The 25,449-nt window shown below is 31.7% G+C and overlaps 4 protein-coding genes across 5 annotated transcripts; 1 reads left to right on the plus strand and 3 right to left on the minus strand.

Moving 5' to 3' along the window:
* The first annotated feature begins 1,353 nt into the window (after positions 1-1,353).
* LOC105800791 (heparanase-like protein 1) lies at positions 1,354-7,774 on the plus strand. 2 transcript variants are annotated; one of them, XM_012632119.2, is made up of 10 exons: positions 1,354-1,512; positions 2,784-3,001; positions 3,992-4,028; positions 4,385-4,568; positions 4,981-5,129; positions 5,443-5,676; positions 6,235-6,424; positions 6,559-6,684; positions 7,056-7,155; positions 7,253-7,774. In XM_012632119.2, exons 2-10 carry the CDS (start codon positions 2,792-2,794, stop codon positions 7,649-7,651), a joined length of 1,629 nt encoding a protein of 542 aa, XP_012487573.1. In that variant the 5' UTR covers positions 1,354-1,512; positions 2,784-2,791; the 3' UTR covers positions 7,652-7,774. The 2 variants fall into 2 exon arrangements, with proteins under 2 accessions (XP_012487573.1, XP_012487574.1); XM_012632120.2 differs by having other exon boundaries at positions 1,508-1,638.
* Positions 7,775-7,904: 130 nt separating this feature from the next.
* LOC105800792 (plant intracellular Ras-group-related LRR protein 7) lies at positions 7,905-13,315 on the minus strand. Its single transcript, XM_012632123.2, has 10 exons — positions 12,992-13,315; positions 11,855-11,924; positions 11,702-11,748; positions 11,308-11,416; positions 11,070-11,155; positions 10,676-10,766; positions 10,408-10,493; positions 9,183-9,269; positions 8,944-9,077; positions 7,905-8,204 (listed from the first exon to the last, which is right to left on the minus strand). Exons 1-9 carry the CDS (start codon positions 13,088-13,090, stop codon positions 8,967-8,969), a joined length of 786 nt encoding a protein of 261 aa, XP_012487577.1. The 5' UTR covers positions 13,091-13,315; the 3' UTR covers positions 7,905-8,204; positions 8,944-8,966.
* A 1,157-nt stretch (positions 13,316-14,472) lies between these two features.
* Positions 14,473-17,392, minus strand: LOC105800795 (40S ribosomal protein S19-3). The gene is made up of 4 exons (XM_012632125.2): positions 17,233-17,392; positions 16,089-16,179; positions 15,764-15,947; positions 14,473-14,798 (listed from the first exon to the last, which is right to left on the minus strand). The coding sequence occupies exons 1-4, from the start codon at positions 17,314-17,316 to the stop codon at positions 14,726-14,728; spliced, it is 432 nt and encodes a 143-aa protein (XP_012487579.1). The 5' UTR covers positions 17,317-17,392; the 3' UTR covers positions 14,473-14,725.
* A 5,070-nt stretch (positions 17,393-22,462) lies between these two features.
* Positions 22,463-24,437, minus strand: LOC105798002 (NAC domain-containing protein 102). Its single transcript, XM_052621314.1, has 3 exons — positions 23,915-24,437; positions 23,438-23,578; positions 22,463-22,488 (listed from the first exon to the last, which is right to left on the minus strand). The coding sequence occupies exons 1-3, from the start codon at positions 24,354-24,356 to the stop codon at positions 22,463-22,465; spliced, it is 609 nt and encodes a 202-aa protein (XP_052477274.1). The 5' UTR covers positions 24,357-24,437.
* Positions 24,438-25,449: the final 1,012 nt, after the last annotated feature.

Consider the following 25,449-nt stretch of genomic DNA (forward strand, 5'->3'; position numbering starts at 1 on the left):
TCGAGTTAACAAACTTTGATCTCAATCTAACCAGGTCACTTGAATACTCCTCTGTCATTAATATTCGCACGCCTGCGACATCATTCCACCGCCCGGCAGTAGCATACACATTAGACAGAAGTACATAACCTCCTTCACGGTGCGGCCTCAGTTCAATGAGTCGTTTCGCGGCTTGAATCCCAAAATCCACATTCCCTTGAATCTGGCATCCAGTCAGAATATCCTGTAAAACTGCTGGACCTGGCTCGAAAGGCATTGACGAAATTGCATCCTTTGCTTCTTAGAACTTTCCAGCTCGACAAAGCAGATCTATAAGATAGACATAATCATGCCCATTTAAGGTTATACCGTGAGCCCTATACAGTGAACTGAAAAATGCAGGCCTTCTTCAGCTAAACCTGTATGGCTACAATACAAGCATTTAGGATTGCCGTGCAAGTAACCCGATCAGGTAATATGCCTGCCTCCAACATTTGCTTGAAATGCTCTAATGCCTGAATACCACGTCCATTCTGGCCTAGAACTGATAATGGCACTCCGAAAGCAGATATATCAGTCTAAGAAACCTTGTAGATGGGCATGGACACGGTATTCAGGCGTTAGAACTGATATAATGTCTATCTTATAGTTCTAGGCCAGCAAATCAGACCATCTAATCAAATTGAAAATTGGTCAGTATATTAATCTAAACAAAAGGGTTGAACCGACCCCTTAACGAATCTCTGGGAACCGAGAAAAAATTGATGATTGAAAGTTTAATAAATTTAATTTTTTTAATTAATTAACTAATTATTGTTAGACCTACTATTGACCAATTGAACCTGATTAAATCAGTGGTTTCCTCGGTGAATTTTCAAAAATATTGAAATTTAACCTTGGAATTATTACTAAAATTCTCCGGTTCAAACTCAAATTTAAGTCAAGAATGATTTTCATTATCGTTGACCCAATCTTAAAGCCCCAAGAATCGAGACTAACGTGTGTTTGCCTGGTCTAATGCTCGAGTTCTTCTCATTGAGTAAAAATCATCAAAAGTTGTAGTTGAAGGCATTACTTAAAAAGGCAACAACAATCTCTCTATTTCAACAGCTGTTGTTAAGTCATTGTCTTTGCGGTGCTAATAAGCTTTCCAGCTTAACAAAAAATTTTACTATACATTCATGGTGAAGGTGAAGCTTTTTCTTTTATACGTGAATGATAATGTTTTTAACGTAAATTTTTAGCCAAACCCCACAATTCTGTGTTCTCTGACGCATTTCATCAAACATCTTTTTCGATGTCGTGGAAAAGTGACAGTGGAGCCTTAAAATAATGATTTGACAGTGTATGACTGTGTGCTTGTTTGTTGTTTGCTCTTTCTAAAGAAACTTCGTTGCATTTCCCTGTTTTGCCTTTTCCCCCCCCAAAAGGCTGGTTTCTTATATCGGTTTTCTTCCCCCCTCCCTTCTTTTGTTTAACATGTTAGAGTTGAGCTTGATCATAATTCATAATTTTTGTCTTTGGCAATTGCAGGTTAGTTTTCTCTTCAATGGGTTGTTTACAGTTTTGTTGAAGTTTGAAACTTCGACTGATTTTGGATTTGAGTAAAACTCAGTGAAGAACAATGGCCTTATTTTTTGTTCCATTCTTATGGCATATGTACGTTGATGCATTAATGATGTTTTTTTTTTATGTTTTGAGATTATATAAATATAAACACTGTCGGTGTTTGAATGAATCTATAAACATGCCTTCTCGATAATTAATATTTTTTTTCTTCTGAAATTTACTTAGAAAATGCTAAATTAGCTCATTGTAAATGGCAGTTCTTAGATGGAATTAGATTAGAAGCTGCAGTCAATTATAAAGTGTGTTATCCCACTATATCCTTACCTGGTTTGGCTTTGATTTAGTTAAAGCATCTGTCTGACAAATATTTTGATATCAACATTGTTGATGTTGAGATCAGACAAACCAGAGATGGTAGTAGCATTGGACGGTTCACCTTGATTAGTGTAAGGTGGAGAGCCACGGTAGAGGGTGCTTGGATTATGGTAGTGTTAAATCGGGTATTAAGGAGAAGTGTAGGAGAGAGGGAGAGAAACAATGTTGAGATCAGACAAACCAGAGATGGTAGTAGCATTGGACGGTTCACCTTGATTAGTGTAAGGTGGAGAGCCACGGTAGAGGGTGCTTGGATTATGGTAGTGTTAAATCGGGTATTAAGGAGAAGTGTAGGAGAGAGGGAGAGAAAGAGAAAAAAGTGATCCTGTTTTCAGTCAGGATTAAGGGTTTACATACTCTTAGTTATAATCTCGAGGTGTTATGTGTCATCACCATAAGCAAATCAAGAAAAGGTGGCCTAACAGTCTGTTCCCGTGGGCTTAGATAGAGTAGTTGGGACTAAAAGTGGCGGTTAATAAGTGGGTTTATCTGTGTTCACATGTGCTCATGCGACTGTAGAGTCGAAGAGTGCCCTAAGGGGTTTATCCAAAGAGTAAGCAAGACTTTTGTTCGGCACAAGTCTGAGGGTTGTTTATGAGGGTATAAGGTCTCCGAGAGTAAAGGTATAACAAACATGGTGGAAAAATCTTAAAAAAAAGTTCAGCCTTATACTATAATCATCCGATTCCTAACACAGCTGCAAATAGCTGAGCAAGGTCTTAAGATTTGATATCTTTCAATTTAGTAATATTCTGGAAAGATGTTTGAAACATTCAAGATTCTTTGTCTTTGCAACTCATTTCATGTTATGCCACAAGAGAGGTTCAATTTCTGATAGAATTGTGTAACTTTGTTCACAGTTAATGAAATGGAATTTGGCATGATTTTGATCGTATTTGTGGCTTCAATCCCTACAATTTTGGCTGAAGATATTAGTTATGGAACAATTGTAGTTGATGGGACTACAAGTATTGCTCAAACCGATGATAATTTCGTTTGTGCTACAATCGATTGGTGGCCTCATGATAAGTGTGATTATAAGCAGTGTCCGTGGCACTATACATCTGCAATAACTTTGGTGAGGATTCTTCTCAAGATTAAATTTTCTTTTTGAATTTATTGTTTTTTTTTTTGGTTATGTTACACGCATTTAAGAGTGGTATTGACTATGAGTATATTTTTTCATATTGGATAAACTTTATCGAAGCTCACTAAATGATTAGTAAATTTATATTTTAATTACTTAATTTTAAAAAGTTACAAAATAGCCAATAAATAATTCAAAATTTTTCATTTAAGTCACTGAGTTATTAAAATTGCTATTGTATGACATTCTCTGTTCACACTGTCTACACTAATCAAAAGCTCTTCTACATTTTTAGTTTTTTTTTCATTAAACAATTGTGAACATTACGAATTTGTGAACCAAAATCCAAACAGCTTCTTCAATCTCTGACATTGATCGTCAAATCAACTTGGATATGAGTTATGTTCTTCTACTCATCAATGGTTACTGATTTACCGTATTAATTGTTGAATTGTCATTTAGAGCTCAGAATCTAAATTTAAAAAGAATAAAAAGAAAAACTTAATAGCCCAATAATTTAAATATGAATTTTCGAATAGCTTAATGACTTAAATGAAAATTTTTGAATAGTTCAGTGACCATTTTGTAACTTTTTGAAGTTAAGTGACTAAGATGTAAATTTACTAATAATTTAATGACATTTGGTGTGGTTTATCTTTTCATATTTTGAAATAAGACTCCCCTACCCTTGTCTTAATATGTATCAAAGAAGGATACTTTAGGAAAAAGAAAAGTTAGAGCAATATAATTAGGATGAAGTCAGAAAATTGTTTTAGGGACAAAATTAAATTATATATTTTACGACCACTTTAATATCTATATCTTTATCATTTTAGGAGATTAAATTATTTTTTTATCATTTTAAAGGGTAAAAATAAAATTTTACCTTTACTAATTTAAATTTTCATAAAGACTACCCCTGAATATAGCTGTTATTGAAGCAATTTAGTAACTAAATCTGCTTTTCTGTTTTTGTAACAGGACCTGTCTCATCCTATCCTTACCAAAGCAATCCAAGGTTTGTATTTATACTATCCTGTTTCAGGGTGAAGTCGGATACATATGGTTATATTCGATTTTTTACATTCAGAAGACCATACCTCATACACCCAAGGGGTAGGCAGGGCCCTGGCCCTTAAAAATGGCAAAATATTATTCTAGTCTTTTAAAGTTTTTAAAACTATAATTTAATGGTAAATATACACTTTTGCCCTTCAAAAATGAAAAATTTTCAGTTTAATTTTTTTAAAATTTCTAAAATAATAAGAATATATAAAGGTAAAATTATACTTTGACAGCTTCGTTTCTGTATGTTGCTGAGTTTATTTGTTGTGAAGCATGATTGGGCTAATCTTTGTTCTTCACATTGTATAGCTTTCAACCGTTTGAGAATACGAATTGGAGGGTCTTTGCAAGATCAAGTGTTGTATAATGTTGGAAATTTGAAGTCTCCTTGCCATCCATTCAGAAAGATGAAACATGGGCTGTTTGGATTTTCAAAGGGATGTTTGCAGATGAAAAGGTGGGATGAACTAAACCATTTCTTCAATGCTACCAGGTAAGATTAGCATTTCTAGTATTGTAAAATTCCCCATAGAAGGTAAATTTAAAAAGTTTTCAACACATATAAATATACATTAAGGTTTGTTTGCATAGGGTATTTCAAGGAAGATATTCATTTCGATGCGCGAATTTGACAATTAAGACTATTTTGGTATTAGAATTTAACAACTAGATTTATTTTGATCTTTGAACTTAAATTTCATCAAAAATTAATTATGTGACCAGTATTCTTAAAATATAATTGGGTTGGTCGGTCATACCCTTTTACCCCTAAACTATTTTCTTGACTTCACCCGTGATCACATCCTTATGCTCATATTTAGTTTTCAAGAAAAATGAATAGTAGAAGCAACCTATATAAAGCTTATGCTGCTAATACGAGTATCACTTGATTCCAAATTTTGCAGTGTGATGTTGACCTTTGGCTTGAATGCACTCTATGGGAGACATAAAATAAAGGGGAGCCTTTGGGGAGGGGAATGGGACTCTAGCAATGCACAAGATTTTATCAAGTACTCCTTTTCAAAGGGATACCAGATAGATTCATGGGAATATGGTACACAGCACTTTATGTTAGTAGTGATAATGGTCCATTCGGTTTAGATTTGGAAATTTTCTGCAGTAGTTTTCTAAAAACTGAATTAAATAAAATAGATAATTAACTTGATTCGAATCGAATTTCATTTATTCGGTTTTAGAGGGTGTCGCTCCATCTTACTATGACACCAACATTTTTTTATTTTATTATTTTAATAATGATTAATAATATTTAATTTATATTTTGAATGCAACATCGATTTTTACTGTAGCAAACATATCATTTTTGTAACTAGTTTAGAATCTAATGAAGCCTTTGTCTACTGTTTTAGGTAATGAATTGAGTGGAAATGGTGTTGGTGCACATGTTCATGCTGACCGATACGGGAAAGATTTGATCCACCTAAAGAAAATCATAAAAGAGTTATACAGAGGCTCCCAATTTGAACCATCATTAGTTGCACCAGGAGGATTCTTTAACCAACAATGGTTCACCAAGCTTCTTCAGGTCTCTGGCTCAAATGTACTTGATGCTATAAGCCATCACATATACAATTTGGGTGCTGGTGAGTTTAGGGTAGTTTCTTATACACGGTAAAAATTTTGTGGAAGTCTATATATTAGGAGTTAGATTGTATTTTACTCGCTACTTAAAAAATAGGAAAATTAACATAGTTGATGGAATAACTAGACAGTGACACGTGACATGCCACGTGTACCTCCTACTGATGTCCATAAACAATTTTTAACCGTAAAAATAGATGAAATTTTTAATAAAAGGACCAGTTTGCCTTTTGATCTAACATATAGGGACTAATTTGCCCATTTTTTGAGTACATGAGCCAAAATGCAATCTAACTTCTAGCCTCCATAATACTTATATCACTTATACACTGTGTTGAAAAACCAGGATCAAATCAGTTGGTTGAATTGAGTTGAATACTTCACTTGGTTCAACAAAAAAGAATTGGATTAGATGAGAATAAACCCTGTTTTTATTTTGAAAAGACTTGGTTAACAGACATTTCGCTTATAACATTGGAACATATACTCTTTTGTAATGGGAATGTATCATTGTGTTGGGGCTTTATCTGATATTTTTTAAGCCTTATTTTTCAATTCAGGTTCTGATCCCAAACTTGTGAGTAAGATATTGGATCCTAACCACTTGAACAAGGTTGCAAATACTTTCATCAATCTCGCACGCACCGTCCAGACGCATGGTCCTTGGTCTTCCGCATGGGTCGGAGAATCCGGTGGGGCTTATAACAGCGGCGGTCCTCACGTGTCTGACACATTCGTCAACAGCTTTTGGTAATCACAATTTCTGAACTAAACCCGTTTAGCATTACCCTTTGGTATACAGGTTGGCTTTTGTGGTTGAAATCATAGATTAGGAGTTTGAAATTTGAGTTTTGAATGAAATGATCTTATTGTCATGATTTTAGGTATTTAGATCAACTTGGAATGGCTTCCAAGTACCATACTAAAGTATATTGTCGGCAAACACTAATTGGTGGCAACTATGGTCTTCTCAATGCCACAACATATGTTCCAAACCCCGATTATTACAGGCAAGGAATAGTCATTTCAAGTTCTTTGCTTGTTTGTCATTTTGGTTTTACGTTGCTTCGTTTTTGCTTAAAATATTTGTACCTGACATACATTGAAATATAGGACCGACCAAATATATGGAAAAACTTTTAAAAAAATTGAAGAGAAGCATAAAGGTATCTGACATTGACACTCAAATCCGAGTGGTGAACTTGAAGGGGGAAGGGTGACAGAACTGTGGAGTTTATTTCATATATAAGTGTGCAATTTGTATGAAGAGGACATTTTACTTTGGGGCTTTCTTTGCTTTCGAACATATCAGACACTGACACTGAAATTTGACTAACTTTGTGTATAAAGACCTTTTTTATGTTTTAATGGTGCTGAACAGTGCACTTCTATGGCATCGTTTGATGGGAAAAGTGGTTTTAGCTGTTGGTAGTGATGCATCCCCCTTTTTGCGATCTTACGCCCATTGTTCTAAGGGAAGAGTGAGTGAGATTATGTTGCGGATGATTTTTCGGAAAATTCTTAAAATATATGAAAAGTTTTAATATATATCTATATTTAACATTCATGTCTATGCAGATTGGTGTGACTTTACTCGTGATCAACTTGAGTGATCAGACGAAATTCATTACGGATGTTCAAAACAGTATGAACAACAACATCAGGTTGGCTACAGAACAACAAAACATCAGCAGGAAGAGCTTCTCACGGAGTCTTAAGAACACAGCTTCCGGAGCCGAAATCAAAGCTTCTTCTGACGAATATTCATACAGAGAAGAGTATCATTTAACTCCAAAAAATGGGTACCTTCAAACCCGAACTATGGTTCTTAATGGCATTCCTTTAGAACTTACAAGTACTGGAAACATCCCAAGGCTAGACCCTGTTCGTGTTAATGTTAAGTCTCCGATATCCATCACTCCGTTGTCGATTGCCTTCCTAGTATTCCCCGACTTTGTTGCTCCGGCTTGCAGATAATCGTTCGAGATTCCCTTTCATATGCTATAATATAGCTTTTCTAGGTTAGTACAGTTTTTTTGTCGACTTTAATATCTATACTCGTACTATCCTCTAAATATAAGAAAATTCCTTTGTCCTTTACATATATGCATATGCATGTTAAATTAAAATTTCCACTAGAATGAATTATTTAATTAACCTAATTTATTTTAAAAAAATTAGCATCTTCAGTCACCCAAAATGCAAATGATTTTAAAATCTAGGATTGAAATTAATCATTGTACCTAATCACTAGGATTTCAAGTTGTAATTCACTATAAAAATATTTCAAAAGCGAAACCATCCTTTTAACGATATACAAGTCTCTGCAAATTACATGCATTATGGTAAAAACTATAAATAAAAACGAAAGCTAAATATCAATTATTTACAAATAAAATCCAACCCCAATTTTGCAAATATACATTTTATTTTTTAAGAGAAAAAAAACTAGTAAATTATCAACATGATCTGTCCCAATCCACACTCTTTGGTATCTGTTGCTGCTCAAGATTTGAAACCATTGTCCCCTCTGTTCAAATGGGAAAAAGAAATGGTTGATTTTAATATAAAAAAAAGGGGAATATACAAGACAAAATATGGAGTTCCTAATTCGGGAAAACATGTAAATTGGCCTCTAACGGTACACTTTTTAACAATTCGACACCTAAAAATGATATTCATACTCGGGTACATGAACTTTCATTTCCGTTGAGTTAATGTACCTAATTGTAAACTTTGTTCTTACACTACCGATTCGCTAAAAAGATGTATGGATCTTTGGGATAAGGTGGGACGGATTTTATCTAAAACTGTCCTGACCAAACCTAAAAATGATCCACCTACCTGCTCCTAAACCCAATTTAAGGAAAAAAACTGTCCCTTAATGATCAGGTCAGGATAAAAGCCGATAAATTCGGGTTATTTTGCCAACCCTAGGAGGACATGGTTTAGCCTGCATGCATCCTACTTCATCTATAAACTATCAATTTGTTTCAGCGCAAGTACTTTCTGCAGCCAATAAGCTCTATGTCGTATATATCGGCATTATGTATAAGAACAGCATCAGCTGATTTTACCATTTTTCCGGTTCGAGTATCTCTAGTCTTAAATATCAAAAGGTCTAAAAATAGATCGCTAATTTAAGTGATACATCATCAAGACTCGAATACCTCATAGGCTAGTACTGACATAACATCATTTAAGTTGTTTTATCCAATAACTTCAGTGTCTATGTGCAATAAACTTAATGCTGTAAGACTCAAACTTACCGGAACTAGAAATGCAGCAGAGTTTATAGATCGACACCCTCATCGAGGCCATTCGAACCAATCATCACATTAGAGTCAATTTGCTTGTCAAACTTCTTCTTCCTTCTTGCTTCGAATTCTTGGAACCCTTCCATCTGAATATGTATTTTTTCAGTTAATTAAAACACATGAAGCTTTAGTGATTTTTATTTTCTGGATTACTTGAACCATATCTGGAAGTGAATCATGGAGATACTTACTTGCTGAAACTGATCCATTGAAATAGGATTGCCGTGCAGAGAGATATTCTGAAGAGCTTTGCAGTCTTTCAATAAATTAGGAGGAATCTGTCAACCAAGAGATATCGGTGTATAAATCGAAAACGAACTACAGAACACTGTCCTCAAACAATTTATATAACAAAAATCACAGGGCTTAACATTCAGATTCTTTTTCCACTCAGTAAAGCGAATCTGCATGAGTTGCTATGTACATATTTGTATAAGCTGCATTCACATAGGGAGTTCCGTGCTATGGTACTTGGACTAAGATGTTAGTGTTGAGTATGAGAATATTCAATTTTTCTAGGTTTTTCCATGTATTTAGCGGGTCCTTGGAAGCTCAATCCCTATATCCATATCCAAAATTTTGTCAAACATGTCACGGGTACGGATATCTAAAGAATATATAAAGAGTTGGAGCAATCAGCAACCCAGGTCCTCTGCAGCCAATGCACAGCTCAAATCTAGCTCTCCACATAAGATACACCTGATTGATTTTATAATTATATTTTTTCCGTATGATTCAATTATTTAAAGGAAAGTATACATTCTTTATGTTAAGAACTATGCTGTCTGGACTCTTCATTTTTCTTAAAGTACACATTTCTGGACATAGGTATAAAGGATATAACTCTCCAAATACATTGAAAAACCTAAAAATTGAACATATCCGTGTCTGACACATGCCAGTATTGGCCACGTCATTGCATGAACCTACATGATCAGCAACAAATATTCAAACCAAGCTTTTCAAACCTAATCTTCTCAAATATTCGCATTTTATCCATTTCAGCATTAATTTTCAATTGTACCATAAGGCCTCTACCAAAACCTTAAAGGATATCTTTGAAAGCTTCCTGATTTAGACAAAACACAATTGAGAAACATTGCCATATTTCTTGTAAGACATCAGCTGATGTTTCCCCGACTCCTCATTTTTCTTGAAGTGCCCATGTCCAAAACTTGTGTCTAATACAAGGATACAGGGGTACAACTTCCAAGGATCCTCCAAATACATGGAGAAATCTAGAAAAATCTGATCATACTTATGTCGGGTACATACTCATATTTGACATTCACACACAAGGCCGAGTAACTTAGGTAACCAGCACGACTTATGCAAAGGGCAAAAGAAATTCGAAAAAACTACTAGTGTTATGCAGCAGGAAGAAGTTAGAAATGATGCGAACAGTGTATTAAATACCTGGCTGACTTTGTTATTGTTTAAACAAAGTGACTTTAAGTGAACAAGATTGCAAACAGATGCAGGAAGTTCTTCGATAAGATTATCTGCAAATTTACAGAAAGTCATAAATCCTTAAGTTTTAGAAATATGATAGAAATACATGAAAGTAGAAAAACAATGTCTAACACATATTTGAAAAACAATTATTTAACAAATGAGCTTTAAAAGCAGGCAAGCAATTTTAGTAGAGAAGTGATAACTGCTAAATATGCATGCATAAACATACCATTCGCTTGCAGCTCTTCCAAAGAAAAGCAGCTCCCAACTGATTCAGGAAGATACTTTAACTTGTTGTTAGACACATTAAGTAATGACAGCTGCAGTACAAAACAACGTAAATTAGATCCATGAACTATTTGAAACATTCTAAACATATGGCATACCCCACTCATTTATTGTAGGTTTACTTAGTGCTTTATCAAATGTCTAATACCTCTTAGCATTCTTTTTCTTCATTAACAAATTACCATATAATAATCGTAAAAATCAAAATAAGATTAACTTGGCTGATCTCGAGATTATTACGGAAGCTTAAACCAGGCAAAGATGCAAATCTTTGTGAAACCAAGAATCAAGAACAGTTCTACAAGGTTCATTATTATATAAGTAGGGTCACTTACATTGCGCAAGCTGCCAATAGTCTCGGGCAAGGACATTAACATATTTCCAGAGATCGATAACTTCTCAAGTCTTACCAGCTGGCCCACTGGACAGAAGAATGCAGTTAGAAGGCAGTGAGACAGTACATTTACCCCATGAAGTTTGCTGACATTGCCACGAAAGCAAATCCGCAAACAATGGAGGCAAAGAAATGGGTACATATTAGATTTTTCTTACTTATTTAGAAAAGGATATTACATTCATCAGGTAAGGAAGTAATTTGATTCCCATCAAGTATCATAACTTTCAGAGACTGAAGCTTCCCGATATTAATTGGTAGTCGCTCGATAAGATTAGTGGCTAAAATCTGGATGGGGAAAAAAGAGAAAGAGATACGTTAAAATGTAGCTAAGCTTTAAATAAAATCTCTTCATCCATCGCAATAAGTGAATATGCTAATGAGGACAAACAAATATTCATGTTTGATAAAATAATTTAATCAAATGCATTTGCTGATTATAACAGCACACTCAGTGTCGCAAAAAGTTACGAACATGGAAACAGTAATTCAACAAGAAAACAGCATTATTCAACATGTACGTGTCAAAAGAAGCTGTAAATATTGCTAACAGTACTTGCACGTAAGTCTTACCAGACGCTGCATGTTGACTAATTTGCTGATATCCACAGGAATTTCAACTGCACGGAAAGATAAAATTAATTAATAAACCTAAGAATTCACTAAGCCAGTTTAAGATTCTTTTTTTCTCCTTAAAGGAAATTCTTAAGTTGGGACAGGCCGAACCTAATTTATTGTGCGTTAAATCAAGAGTACGCACAGATCTATCCAGCTCAAGAACTTCATCGGGAAATGTCTGTTCAAGTCAAAGCACACATCAGCAGACACACAATTGAACAAATGCAAGAATCCCCCAATAGAAGAACAACCATGTGTTTTCATCCAATACGGCATAACATTTGAATAACCAATTAGCATGAACCCTGCATCTATCTAATTGTAATTGATCCCCACACAAAAGGCCAACATGTTAGATTAAGGCTTTCTTTGATTGCCATTTTGGATAGGAATGGCAACGGTTCGGTTTGGTTACGAGAAAAATTTATGGTCAATGTGCCATATTTTGGTTTCTTTTGAAAACTGAACCAACCCAAACTGAATTCAATTGTTTATTCATTGGGTTTTAATTTTTTTTCTTAAAAAAAATCATTTATATAATATTTTAAAGGTTTTCTTTTCTCTAAAACAGGAATAAAAAGAACATATTATACAAAATTAAATAAAAAAAATTCAGTTCAATGTGAATAATGACAGCTTTTCATCTTAGGACCAAGGAACCATAAACCGAACACCAATTAGAAATGGACCAAATACAATAAAAACTGAACCAAACACTACAGTTCTCAACCCTAGCTTTGGCTACTTGATTTTTATAGTTTTTTGCTCATAGAAAGGTGTTTTAAAAAAAAAAAGCTAAAAAGCAAAACAACAATTAATCAAAAATAAATTAATGACTAAAACACAATACCAATTCTGACCTAGTTGACTAAATGTAAATTCATGCCTTCAATTCTCCAAGAACAAAGCATCTTTAATTTGCAATTCATAATAACTATTAGCAAACAAAATTAAATGATAAAATACTTAATTACACATTTAAATAACAAAAATTCATTGAAAACTTACTGTATAAAGACCCCAAAACACACACACGCACACATGGGATTGCGGTGCAGAATTGGTCTAATAATAAGCAATAAAAACACTCTTAAAAGCTCTAAAATAACATCGAATCAAATAAATTTAAGATAAACCCAGAAATCATAATCATCTAAAATATCTATCGACTTCCTCGAAATACTCGAATTACATATAAACGGATCAAAAAAACAAAAAAGCACCCAAGAGAGGTAAATGGCTTGCCTTCAATTTGGCATCACGTAAAGCAACAATGCCAGTTGATCGCCACCGAGCAATCCTATTAGCTTTGGAATCAGCGCCTTTACTTTGACAACATCCCATCTTTTTTTCCTAAAAAATATTCCTTCTCTTTCCCACTATTTTCCCAGAGAATTTAACCGGGAAAGAAACTATGGAGAAGGGAAAAAAGGAAAGGAAGGAGATTAAACAGATGAGTTAACAAAGCTTTGAACAGTCTTCAAATGGTGTGCTATTGTTTTTGGTGCAGACGAAAAACCGCGTTGCTCTGAGGTGGGAATTCTTTTGACGTTTTCTGTTGATATATAGGTGAGTTCCTATGGCCAACTCGTTCACCGTATTTTGTGTTAAAAACCATGTTTTAAGAAAATATTTTTAATTTTTAATATATGTTTTGAGAGAGATTTATACTGTTGTACCATAACACACCCACTAAGTGGGTGAACAAAATAATATGATTTAAAAGAAAAATGTTAAGCCTAGTTTGGGCATTCACGTATATAAATTGTAACTTATAAAATAAAAATAAGTTTATTGTATTATTTACTAATTCAAATAACTTTTACTAACTCAAAACATTATAATAACTTAAATATTTATTAGCCATAATTGCAGTTAATATATGGATCATTATTAGACTAACTCACAAATGAATTAAAATATTATGAAATGTCTGATTTAATTAATTTTTTGAAAAAATCTTGTAAACTTTTACGTTCCCCGACTTCGACCTAAAATTTAAATTTGATCAATCCACTCTGATCCCAAATTTAATTTCAAAACATTATTAATTTAATTTAATAATTAAATTATTAATTATTAATTTTGAAGTAAATAAATTTATTTTATTTTATTTTGAAACAAATAAAATTTTTAGTTTAAAATTAAAACTTAATATTTATTTAATTATTTAAAGTAAAACTTATTATGTATATTAAATATATTTTTGTAAATATTTCGAAATGAGTGGGCAGATTTACCTCAAAAATCGAGTGAAACCTCGAGGTTGTTTTATGATAACAATGGTTATTTAGCACATTTTTCGCTTATAAAATTAGCAATTTTAATTTATATGAAATATAAAAACTTGCAGACTTTTAATATTAGATTGATGATAATATAATGAAATTTTAATACATAAAGCAATAAAAGTGGCTTCCGACAATATATTTATTTATTTATACATAAAACACAAATATAAATTTCAAAACATTATGTAATCATATCTCGTACGGGTAAAATAGTATCACTAAGAACCTTTATACTAAAGTTCAGATCACATTTTACCCCTTTTATTTAAAAAATATAAAAAAATAAGAAATACACATATGTCATGTGGACTTCAAAACGAAAGGGACAAAATGCAATCCAATTTCTCTAGGTACAAGGACCTTCACACTACTTTTATCCTAATCTAATCAAATATAAACTTACCTAAACAAGGATGAATGTTGAATACAAATGTGTAGAAGACAAACATGATCCAATTTTTTTTCTCGGGATCATTTCACTAGTAAATTTTTCTAAAAACAAGTTTCAAAACTTTTAAGGTCATAGTCAACAAAAAAACCATAATGAACTTGAAAACAAAAATTCTAGATATAGAATGGAAGATACCAGACATGGACACAAACAGAATTGATTTGAACACCATCTCATAAAACAGTTATCTTGCAAACAAACTAATTTTTCTTAACTCAATCCATATAATGAAATTTCTCAGAGGGCAACTGCAATCCTTCCAGCAACTTGATCGAGATCCCGTTGGCCATTCGATGTGATTTTCCTACCACTGATACACAAGCATACAATTTTAGTAGTGTTTTAACGGATTGAAGAATGTTGACAACTATGTTACACCAACTCGAGATGAGTTGCTAACCAAGCATCCTATCCCACCATAAAAATAAAGAACTTCGAGGATACTCAATTTTTTTCATTTCTAAGTTTTTTCATAGATTCAAAGCGTTCCATGCATATATGAATATGTATTGGATATATAAATCTAGATAACATTGATAATATGCAATATAGTTAGGTAAAAATATCATGGAGACCTTTGTACTAGGAATTTGATTGCATTTTACCCCACTACTAAAAATTGGGAAAATTAATCTCTGTACATTAGATTAGATCAAAGAGTAAATTGATCTTTTCTGTTAAAACTTTCATCCATTTATACTATTAAAAACTAGATCCTATACGTCAGCACGAGGTACACTTGATACGCCACATGTAATTATGGTTATTCTGTTAATCACGTCAATTTTTAACAAAAGAAATGAATGAATTTTTTAATAAAAAGGACCAGTTTGCTCTTTGACCTAACATACAATGACTAATTTGCTCATTTTTTTACTAAAGGGGGCAAAATGCAATTTGACTCCTAGAACAGGAGCTTTCATAATACTTTTACCAATATAATTAATACAGGCTCTAAATAAATAACTTCTGCAATTTAGTTCTTAAATTTTTTCGAGATACGAGTTTAAGACCCGAAATGATTAATAGAAAAAAAAAAAAGGAAATCTAGCATTGTTATATCAAATGTTTTTTCCAAATGAAAAAAATGAAAATCGTTATATTTGAATCCTTTCGAGCTAGTTTTGCTAGATTCTAACAATCCTAGCCGAATTGCCTCCTCATGAAATATTCATAGCGTACTAAACCAATTAGCTTTGATGCCACCAAAGTATTAAAGCTAATAGAAAAAAAGAATTTACAAAAGCCAAGAGTCATATAAAAGGGGGGACTCACCCTTTAGTATCAAGATCGACGATGTACACATTCTGCAATTGCTGGAGAATATGACGAGCAATAGACCCACTGCTCTTGCAGAAATGGCGTGGGCGGCTACCGTTCCTCTTGGCTCCTCCATATATCCTCCTGAAGGCACCAACACCAAGACCTCCCCTCAAGTAGATTTTCCTTGCCATGGAAGCTACAAAGTAACGTAGTACGGATTTTATGAGAAGTTATAGATGCATATGGTGCATTAGTAGCACTCTCTGATAGGTGCCTAAACAAACATAATAAAAAATAACAAGTGGAAAAAGGATTCGAGAGTGAGATATCTACATACCAGCTCTTATATAGTACCAATCAGGGTCATACGGTGGAAGCTCCTTCAATTTACCACCCTTGACAATATCGGTCCATGGAGGAAGCTCAATCTGTTCAAAAGCAGGAGAAAAGCAAACATAAGGAACAAAAAGCCATACATTGACCTAAACCCCTTATTACTTTATTCTTTAAACATCAAGAAAAATTAGGCATATAATAAAAGGTTTGCTTACCTACTGCCACAAGACACTGATTAAGTATTATTCAATTACTAATTTAAGAATGCATTTTACATTCAATGCATTACTTTTATTGAAATTTCAGCAGTGCACACGATAACACACATCAAAGCGCAGAATCCTTAATCAAGCTAATGAATCAGATTGGGATATATAATTTTTTATCCCTGAACTTGGCAACTAGATTTTTACCGGTTTCAAGCAATTTCTGATTCAATTGGTTCAACCCCTTTGTTCAGACCGGTATATGGTCCAGGCTGTCCAACCAACCAATCCAGTTCCAAGAAAACTGATCACATCATCAAATCTTGACAAAATCCAAGTTCAGGGACTAAAATGAATCTAGTTACCCTGTTCAAGTATCAAAGTGGAAAAAAAAATATAATACCAAAGTGGACTTAGTTGCCAAGTAGCCAAAAATTATATTATCCCAATCAGATTCATTCATAAAGCATTATTTAAACAGCAAATAATCTGCAAAAAAACCCATGGTACCATAAAAACAAATTAAGAACCCAATTAAGGCCTCAATTTTTTTGTAGCTGTCCTAATTTTTCATCAAAGCTAGCTGAAGAGCAAAAAAGCAAAACAACAACAAAAGAACAACGAATAGCAACTAAAAATATGCAAAGAGTTTCACATAAATATGTAAATCAAACAATTTATTATTCAAATAATGTATTCTTTGAAAAAACAAATTCACCATTGATCCGAAATGAAGCAGCAAAGTAACAATCAACTGGAGACGAAACAATACGAATAACAGCATTTTTTTCTGAAGATTTCCCATACTCAAGTAAACATTAGCAACAAAATGCAAAATTAAACTAAACCGAAGGCAAAAACCCCTAAAAACAGTTTAACAAAAAAGCGTTCAAATCTACAAGCAAGCCTCCATTTTTTTAAGGGTTTCTAAAAGCAAACCTTGCCGGAGCGCTTGAGGTGGGCGGCGTAGGCCTTCACGAACTCGTGGGGAGAAACGTCCTTTACAGTTCTCGCTGCCTCCATTATTATTTTCCCTGCCGCGGAAGCTGCTTGCGAGAAATGAAGTTTGAGTGATCTGAGTGTTTATAATAAAATTAGGGTTTTAAGTTTTGGAGTTGGTTTGAGGAATGGTCAAATTCTAATTTTGGTCCTTTTATTATGCTCAAATTTAGAATTTAATCTTATACTTGAATCTGATATAATTTAACCCTATACTTTTTTAATATAACTATTTTTTAATATGAAGAGAATATAACATTTATATAAGATGAGACTCATATATACGATTTACTTAATGACTCATTAGCAAGGTTGTTAATTATTTGAATTAAAATATCATGGTTTAGATTTTGGAGTAGTCTCTGAACTTCTAAATGTTTTAATTTAGTCCTTAAAATATTAGTATCATATTTTGCTATGGGGTTAGAACTTTAGTTTAGTAAATCGCATCACCTTAGGCAATTTTTTTAGTTCAAATCCACCTAAGTCAGTATTACTCTTTGAAAAATGAAAATTCTCTCAAAAGTATTTTATTACTTTGAAAATTTACAACTGACGATACAGATCGAATTACATTTGTTCTACGAATCGGGCCGATTCAAATGGATTAAATAAGTCACATTTGATCAGTTGACCTCCACGTAACATTTCGTGCGCAATGATCACAAGGACTTTGATTCATGACCTGTGACATTTTCATTAACATAACAAAACTCGAGCATACATTAATTATAGTTTTCTTATGACAACATGAAATAACTTTCATAAAATATATTATGTGACATCTAAAAAATAATGCTTATGGGCCAATGTTATACCCATGAAAAATGAAATAAGCAAATAAAAATATTGAATATGAACTTATATGATTTCAAGAGGCATATGTTTTTTAAGTTATCGATGTATCAATAATTCTTACTAAAGCATGTCATTATAACTACTAAATTGAATAATTAACTCAGCAATTAATTAAAAATTAACTATAATAAGAATAAATTAGACTTGTTCATGGGTCGGTCCACTCGGCCCAGCCCAAAGGTTCACTCGAAATCTGGGAGGGTTTGGGCAGAAATATAAGCTTAAAAAAATAATGCCCATTTAAAAAACAGGTCAGGCCTCAAGTATGGCATTTTGGCTCGGGTTCGGCCCGGCCAGAATTCAGTAAAAGACAAAAAGAATATGTTTTTCTTTTTGTTTTTTAATATTATTTTCTTATTGTTTTCTCCCTATTTTGCTACTATTTTACTATTATGTTGCTACTATTTTGTTGTTATTGTTTGGACATTGTATAAAAATTATTTTATTGTTAATTTTGTTATTATTTTAAAGACATTTGTTAATTTTGTTATTATTTTAGAGGCATTTGCTTATTAAGTTGCATCTATCATAGTGTTATTTAAGTATACATATTTTTTAAAATTTATTTTCAATTTGTTGGGAAATATTTATTTTGATGTTTTTAGTATTTTTGATGTATTATATATATTTTAAAATTATATAAAATTAATATAAAAATTAATATGAGTGGGCCCGGTCGGGCTGGAATTTTAACATTTTTATCTGGATCAAGCTTTGGCAAAATTTTAGGCTCATTATCCGGGCCGGGCTTGGGCCTAATAAACGAGCCTAGATTTTTAGTTGAACCCGACCCGAACCCTGCCCGGCCCATGCACACCTCTAAAATAAATATATTGTGATTATTGAAACCTTTAAGAAATAGGTCAACTTTAATGGGCTTTTTCCAATGAAAGAAATAATATAAAACTCTTACCATATTCATTTTATATTATTTGTATTAATTTTATTCTTGAATATTTATAAATTATAATATTTATTATTAAAATATTAATAAAAAAGTATCCGACAAATATACTTTTTAACAAATAACAAATTGATAAAATCTCATTTATTGATTGATGGGGAAAAATAATAATAATGCAAGAGGAACATATATACTTGAACCCAATAAATGAAACTGAAATAAAAGTGGAATTTTATAAACTAAAATATTCTCTTCCTCTTATAAGTCTCCCCATAGCCCATTCATCCTGCAAAATGCAAATAATATTTTAAAAATAGTTATATTTATTCAGAAAATTATAGTGAAAATTTTAAATTCCGAAAGCTAAATTATAAAAATGATACAATGTAGTGAAAAAAAAAAGTTGCCCCAGTGCAGGAGTATGTAGATTTCAATGTATTGAAGCACATTATCATACGTACCTTAACTTTGAAATATTTGTAAAATTCAGCAGGTAATCGAAATTCATCTATTCTCCAATGTGTTTTGCCGAGTTTTGAATAATACACAAAACAAAACTTAAAAGCTATTTTATTTCCCATTGTGTCGAATATCTCTCTTGTCTTTCTTAATTTCCAAGACCCTGCATTATTTCCAACATTCCAAATAGGATTATTCGGAATGTTGTTGTCCTTGTGAATGAAAAACTAACGTTCTCTTTCTCCGCTACAAAAATGAACTACAAAGAAAAAGGAAAAAAACAAAATCAATATTTTCAATTATAATAATAAATAATTGAGGAATATACCATGATAGATGCATGTATTTTTTATGCTAAAAATAAAAAATTGAAATAATTAACGTAAAATCAATGTTATTGAAAAGTACCACAACTCATTGGAGGCGTGGTGTAAAATTCAGCTTCTTCAACCTCTAGAAAATCCGAAACAGGCAACGGATTACCCAACACCTTCTTTATCAAATACTGCTTCACCAATTCTTCAGGCGTCGGCAAAAATCGAAACCCCACCGGAGGTTGATTATGCCAATCGTGACAATAATCTTCTTCAACCGGAATTCGATGACCCCAATTTTGATGAACATCTTCGTAGTTTTTTTCAACTTCCACCATTGCCATTGTAGCTGTAGGTCGTAAAAGGCTTTGGGGGATTCAAGTGGTTTTATAGATGAAGAAAAAGAAAAAGGAATCCTATTACAACTTTGATTCGCTTGCTTTTCGGTAGGAAAGAGTTTAGATTTACGTAGTGGTATTTGTGTTTTTCATGCAACAACTTCTAACTGTAATTTATACAGTATATTGGTTGGAATTTGTGTTTTTCATGCAACAACTTCTGAGTGTAATTTATGTATTTGTGTTTTTCGTGGAACAAATTCGTTAGAATCTATATATAGTAATCCAATTAAACTTTTAGCTTTGTTGGTAGACTTATATAGAGTAACTCATTTAAGGGTAAACTACAAAATAGTCACTTTTGTTTCCCTTACTTTACATTTTAGTCACTTATATTTTAAATGTTATGTTTTAGTCACTTACGTTAACGTATTATAACATTTTAGTCATTGAATCGTTAATTTCCATTAAAGGTGTAACGGTAAGCTGACGTGTACGTTAAATCATCATTTCAAACAAAATTTAGGTTAAATTATACAATTTGTCTCTATATTTTTTCGTTTTAAGTAATTTTTTCTTTTATATTCTTTTAACTTTTCTTTTTTTTTCATTTTCTTCGCTTTCTTTCTATTTTCCTCCCTTCTCTATCTCCTTCAACGTAAAAGAAAATTTTTTGCTCAAAACGAAAAAATATAGGGACCAATTGTATAATTTAACCTAAAATTTTTATTTGAAATGATGATTTAATGTGTCACGTCAATTTACCGTTAGTTTACCCTTCATTTAAACACACCTCACTTAGACCTTTTTTAAAATATCAATTAAACATATATGATGTTAATTTGGTTATTTTAATCATTATACTTTTAATTTTTCTAATTACGATCAAACGATACTTGTTAAAGTTTCTAATTATCACATGTGTAATGTCACATTAGCTTGTTATTTTCACATGTTAGTAATAAAAAATCTAATTAATAAATTCAATTGTTGTCGTTTGCATCAAGATTAAAATTTCAAATTTTAAAAGAATAGGAATTAAGAATGATCCAATTGATTATTCAAAAAAGAAGAAGAAGAATTCAGCTGAAGAATATGAACTAAATCTACAACTTTACACGTTGTATAGGACTAATAGTAAGACTTAAACAAATGGATTCAACTGCCACAGTTTGGTTCAAGACTTAAATTTCAAAATTAAAAAAACATAAAGACTAAATTTGACAAAATTAAAATACATGGATTAAATTCACAATTTACACAACGTAGGGGAACTAATAGCAAATTTGGCTGAAAATGAAAAATTTGCAAATTGGGCACTGTCATTAACAATTATTTTTATTTTAGTCCCCCAACTTTAATAAGCTTTCATTTTGGTCACTCGTTTCATTTTAGTCACCCAACTTTAATAAGCTTTCATTTTGATCAATCGTCTTTAATTCAATGTTATTCTACACTTATTTTAATCACCCAACTTTAATTAGTTTTCACTTTGGTTACTCATTTTAGCTTTTTAAAATTAATTTTATTTTTCCTTTTTTTATAAACAATTTGGTTCTTTTTCCAGGAAAAACATGGGATTTTTAAGCAAGAATTTGGGGTTTCATAGGGAAAAATCAATTTATTTTTAATTGCCTTAATTTTACAAAAAAATAACAAATTACTTGGATTTTACAGAGAAATTTTATTTTTCTTTTTAATTTCCTTTATTTTTCTCTTTTAGAATGAGTTTCTTCTAAGAAAAACTTGAGTTTTTACATGTTACAGAGTTTATCTCTACAACTCGTGTAAAAATTTGTACAAATGACCAAAATAAAAACTTATGAAAAGTAGATGACCAAGTATGTAGTTTGCCCTGCTTTACCTTTACACTTATGACCTCAGTAACTTCATTGCTTTGTCGATACATCCTCTTACTCGCTCACTTTCTCGATTTCGGTTGTCATCTTCCACCACCACAGCTGTTAACTTCTACCTCTGATATTACTTTTTTAACAGTAGCTTAAGTTGATTATTAAATCAATTTACTTAGAACTACTAATAGCTTTTCTCCAACGAATAATGCGCTTCAGCGTACTTGACGCTGCTATATATTTTTGCATTGGAAATTATAATGTCCATACCAATTGAGCTAATACTCAATTTACATAATTGTTATAATTTCCCGAAGATATTTTCGACTTCCTGGGAAGTCAATTTACATAATAATAATAAAACAACTTGTCAGACAAGAGAGGGAACCAAAACCGAAACTATACAAGTGGAATTTTATAAACTAATGATATTCTGTCCCTCTTTTAAGTATCCCCAAAGCCCATTCTTCCTGCAAATAGTGAGAAAAAAAAATAGAAATGTTATTCAGAAAATTATAGCGAAAATTTCAAATTCTGCAAGTTTTATTATAAAAGTGATACAATGTAGTAAAATTTTTTCTTTTACAATCTGATCATATGTTTTATACAGGGTGAAGCCAAAACAATTTTAATTTTTATAATCTATATTTTATAAATTTTAAAGGATTAAATCAATTTTTATAATTTTAAGGGCCAAAGTGTAATTTTTTACTAATTTAAAATTTAAAAATTGAAAGGCCTAAATAGTAATTTTTATTTTAGGAGGCCTAAATAGTAATTATAGTAGTGACATGACACGTCAAAATTTTGTTTAAAATGATGATTTAACATGCCATGTCACCACCGTTACACTATTAACGATAATTAACAACCCAATAACTAAAATGTTATAACATGCTAACATAAATTACGAAAATGTAATATTTCAAACTAAGTGACTAAAATGTAACTTGAGGTAGACAAAAGCGACAATTTTGATAGTTTACCTATATTCTTTTTATATAATGCCTAGAATTACTCATAATTACTCGAACTCACATCCTCCATGTTATTCAATATTTTATAAAAAATGCATTTATTTTTTTTCAAAAAAACTTTATTTATCAGAGTAATAAAATCTTAAATATATAAAAGTTAAGCGAAATGTCGTTTGAGGGAAAAAACAGAAAAGGAGAGTAAATATTTTTAAAATAAAAGACATTAATCTATTATAAATTCAATTCTAAAATAAAAACAACAAATATATGTTGCCAAATGTATAAAAGAACCAACTGATTATTTCATAATTATTTTCAGAATGTACCTCAAGATTGAAATCTTTGTACCATTCTGGACGTAATTGAAGTTCATCCATTTTCCAATGTGTTTTTTTACGACGTTTCGAAAAAAAAACAAAATGATTGTTAAATGCAATTTTACTTCCCTTCGTGTCGTGTATTTCTTCGTACCATTTTAAACTCCAGGATCCTAAATTATCTTCAACTTTTCGAATCGTATTATTCGAAAAGCTCTTGTCCTTGTGAATATAAAAATACCATTTCTTCTCTCCGTTAGCGAAATCTACTGCAAAGAAAATTTAGAAAAAAATAAAGTTAAAGACATTCAATGATAAAACTAATAATAAAGGCAACAATTTAGAGTAAAGAATTGAGGAATAATACAATAATAACATTTCTAAAGTTTGAATTTAATGTGGCATTGAACTGTAATTAACAAATACGGTATATATATCATTCCACATATCATATATAATGTACATGATCCGACATATCATTCTTATAATATATCATCATTTCATATATAATTATTCATTATATAACATATTATGTATATGATCCGACTTATTACGCAATAAATTCTCAATTATTAAGTAAAGTAGAAGTTATTAAAAATTACCTAAGCTCTTTGGATGTGTACTATAAAGAGCAGCTTCTTCAACCTCTGAAAAATCCCAAAAAGGCAACGGATTATGGAAAATCTTGTTGATCAAATACTCCGTAACAAGTTCTTCATTTGTAGGTAAAAACTGAAACCCAACTGGAATCGGATTATCCAATTCGTAGTGATCTTCTTCACGATCTTCTTCACGATCTTCTTCGACTCGATTTTCTGAGACCGGAATCGAATAATCCCATTTGTGAAGATCTTCTTTGACTGGGTTTTCGAGTTCATCTTCTTTGACTCGATTCTTTGAGATTTGATGAAGAAAAGACCAATGAAGGTCCTCGTAGTTTTGAATCAGTACCATTGGCGTAGCTTTAGGGTGACACAGTATATGTATATACGTATACATATATATGTATATTTGTGTATATGAAAATGACGTGAAGAAAAACATGAGGAGTTCAAATGATTTTATAGGTAAAAGTATAATGGATTTGAGAAAACGAAGAGTTTAATTGCTTAAAATGCTACACGAATTCGAATCCTATTAGAACATTGACTCGCTGGCTAGTTCAATGAGAAAGATGAAAGACCTTTTCATGTTTTTTTTTTTTGTAATATTTTTAGTTGAAAAATTTATCTAAAATTCTATTTGTGTTTTTCAGGTAACAAATTCTATTTTCTTTTGAAAAAAAATTAATTATTCATGGGGTATATTGATAGTGATTTCTTTACTTTATGTTCAAAGCAGGGCTCTAGTCTTTTAAAATTTTTAAAAATTAAATTAATAAAATAAAATTACACTTTAACCCCTTAAAATGAATTTTTTAATCTTTTAAAATTATAAAATATAAACTATTAAAATGATAAAATTACATTTTACAAACGTAAAGTTTACAATTTAATTTTAACCCTAAAAAATTTTCAACTTCACTCCTGGTTTGAAGATTATTTATGGAGAGTATACTTGTAGTCAAGTTTTTACTTTACGTTTTGATTGAGTATATGTGCATTTACGATTAAGTATATGCGTATTCCATTTAGTTAAATACGGTTTTTAACTTTGTGGAATTCACAAAATTTAAACTAACGTTTAATACTCTTATTATTTTTAATTAAGTTAATCAGACGTAATGGTTTGTTGAATAAAGGAGAAGGGTTAATTATACTAATATCTCCCAATTATTGTTCAAAATTTAAAATTAGTCCCTCGCAACAAGAGTCTGTTTTTGATGTTTGCTAATCTTAGAGGGCAAGCTGATCAATTAATATCAACGATGAATAAGCTGGTTCATTGGTATACGAGAGCATAGGCTCTAACTTCTAGTGTACTGATATTTGCCAGTTAAAGTGTTTTAAGTGTCACAGGTCGCAATTCAAAGCTCGTGACCATCGCACCAAATGCATCCAATGAAAGTCTATTGTTTAGATGTGAATCATTTGACCTACAAGAACTGACCCGATTTAAAAAACTATAGAAGAAGCCTGTTCGATTGAAGTCCAGGTGGTCCAATGATAAAGATATGACAACATGGGCTATTTTAGTA

Source organism: Gossypium raimondii, chromosome 9 (genome assembly GCF_025698545.1).
Source record: "Gossypium raimondii isolate GPD5lz chromosome 9, ASM2569854v1, whole genome shotgun sequence".
Classification (NCBI taxonomy): Eukaryota; Viridiplantae; Streptophyta; class Magnoliopsida; order Malvales; family Malvaceae; genus Gossypium; species Gossypium raimondii.

Bases quoted from the DNA above. Each gene is read 5' to 3' on its own strand.
- LOC105798002 (XM_052621314.1), bottom strand. From the start codon at position 24,356: ATGTTTTTCTTCACGTCATTTTCATATACACAAATATACATATATATG. The intron at 23,579-23,914 runs GTAATTTTTAAT...TCTTTGCAGTAG, and splicing joins TACACATCCAAAGAGCTTAG to ATTTCGCTAACGGAGAGAAG. The intron at 22,489-23,437 runs GTAAAATTGCAT...CACTATTTGCAG, and splicing joins AATACACGACACGAAGGGAA to GAAGAATGGGCTTTGGGGAT.
- LOC105800792 (XM_012632123.2), bottom strand. From the start codon at position 13,090: ATGGGATGTTGTCAAAGTAAAGGCGCTGATTCCAAAGCTAATAGGATT. The intron at 11,417-11,701 runs GTAAGACTTACG...TTCCCCATCCAG, and splicing joins TAGTCAACATGCAGCGTCTG to ATTTTAGCCACTAATCTTAT. The intron at 10,767-11,069 runs GTAAGTGACCCT...TTTGTACTGCAG, and splicing joins CTATTGGCAGCTTGCGCAAT to CTGTCATTACTTAATGTGTC.
- LOC105800795 (XM_012632125.2), bottom strand. From the start codon at position 17,316: ATGGAGGCAGCGAGAACTGTAAAGGACGTTTCTCCCCACGAGTTCGTG. The intron at 15,948-16,088 runs GTATGTAGATAT...GTTACTTTGTAG, and splicing joins TTGGTACTATATAAGAGCTG to CTTCCATGGCAAGGAAAATC. The intron at 14,799-15,763 runs GTGAGTCCCCCC...CTTGTGTATCAG, and splicing joins GTCGATCTTGATACTAAAGG to TGGTAGGAAAATCACATCGA.
- LOC105800791 (XM_012632119.2), top strand. From the start codon at position 2,792: ATGGAATTTGGCATGATTTTGATCGTATTTGTGGCTTCAATCCCTACA. The intron at 3,002-3,991 runs GTGAGGATTCTT...TTTTTGTAACAG, and splicing joins ATACATCTGCAATAACTTTG to GACCTGTCTCATCCTATCCT. The intron at 7,156-7,252 runs GTGAGTGAGATT...ATGTCTATGCAG, and splicing joins CCCATTGTTCTAAGGGAAGA to ATTGGTGTGACTTTACTCGT.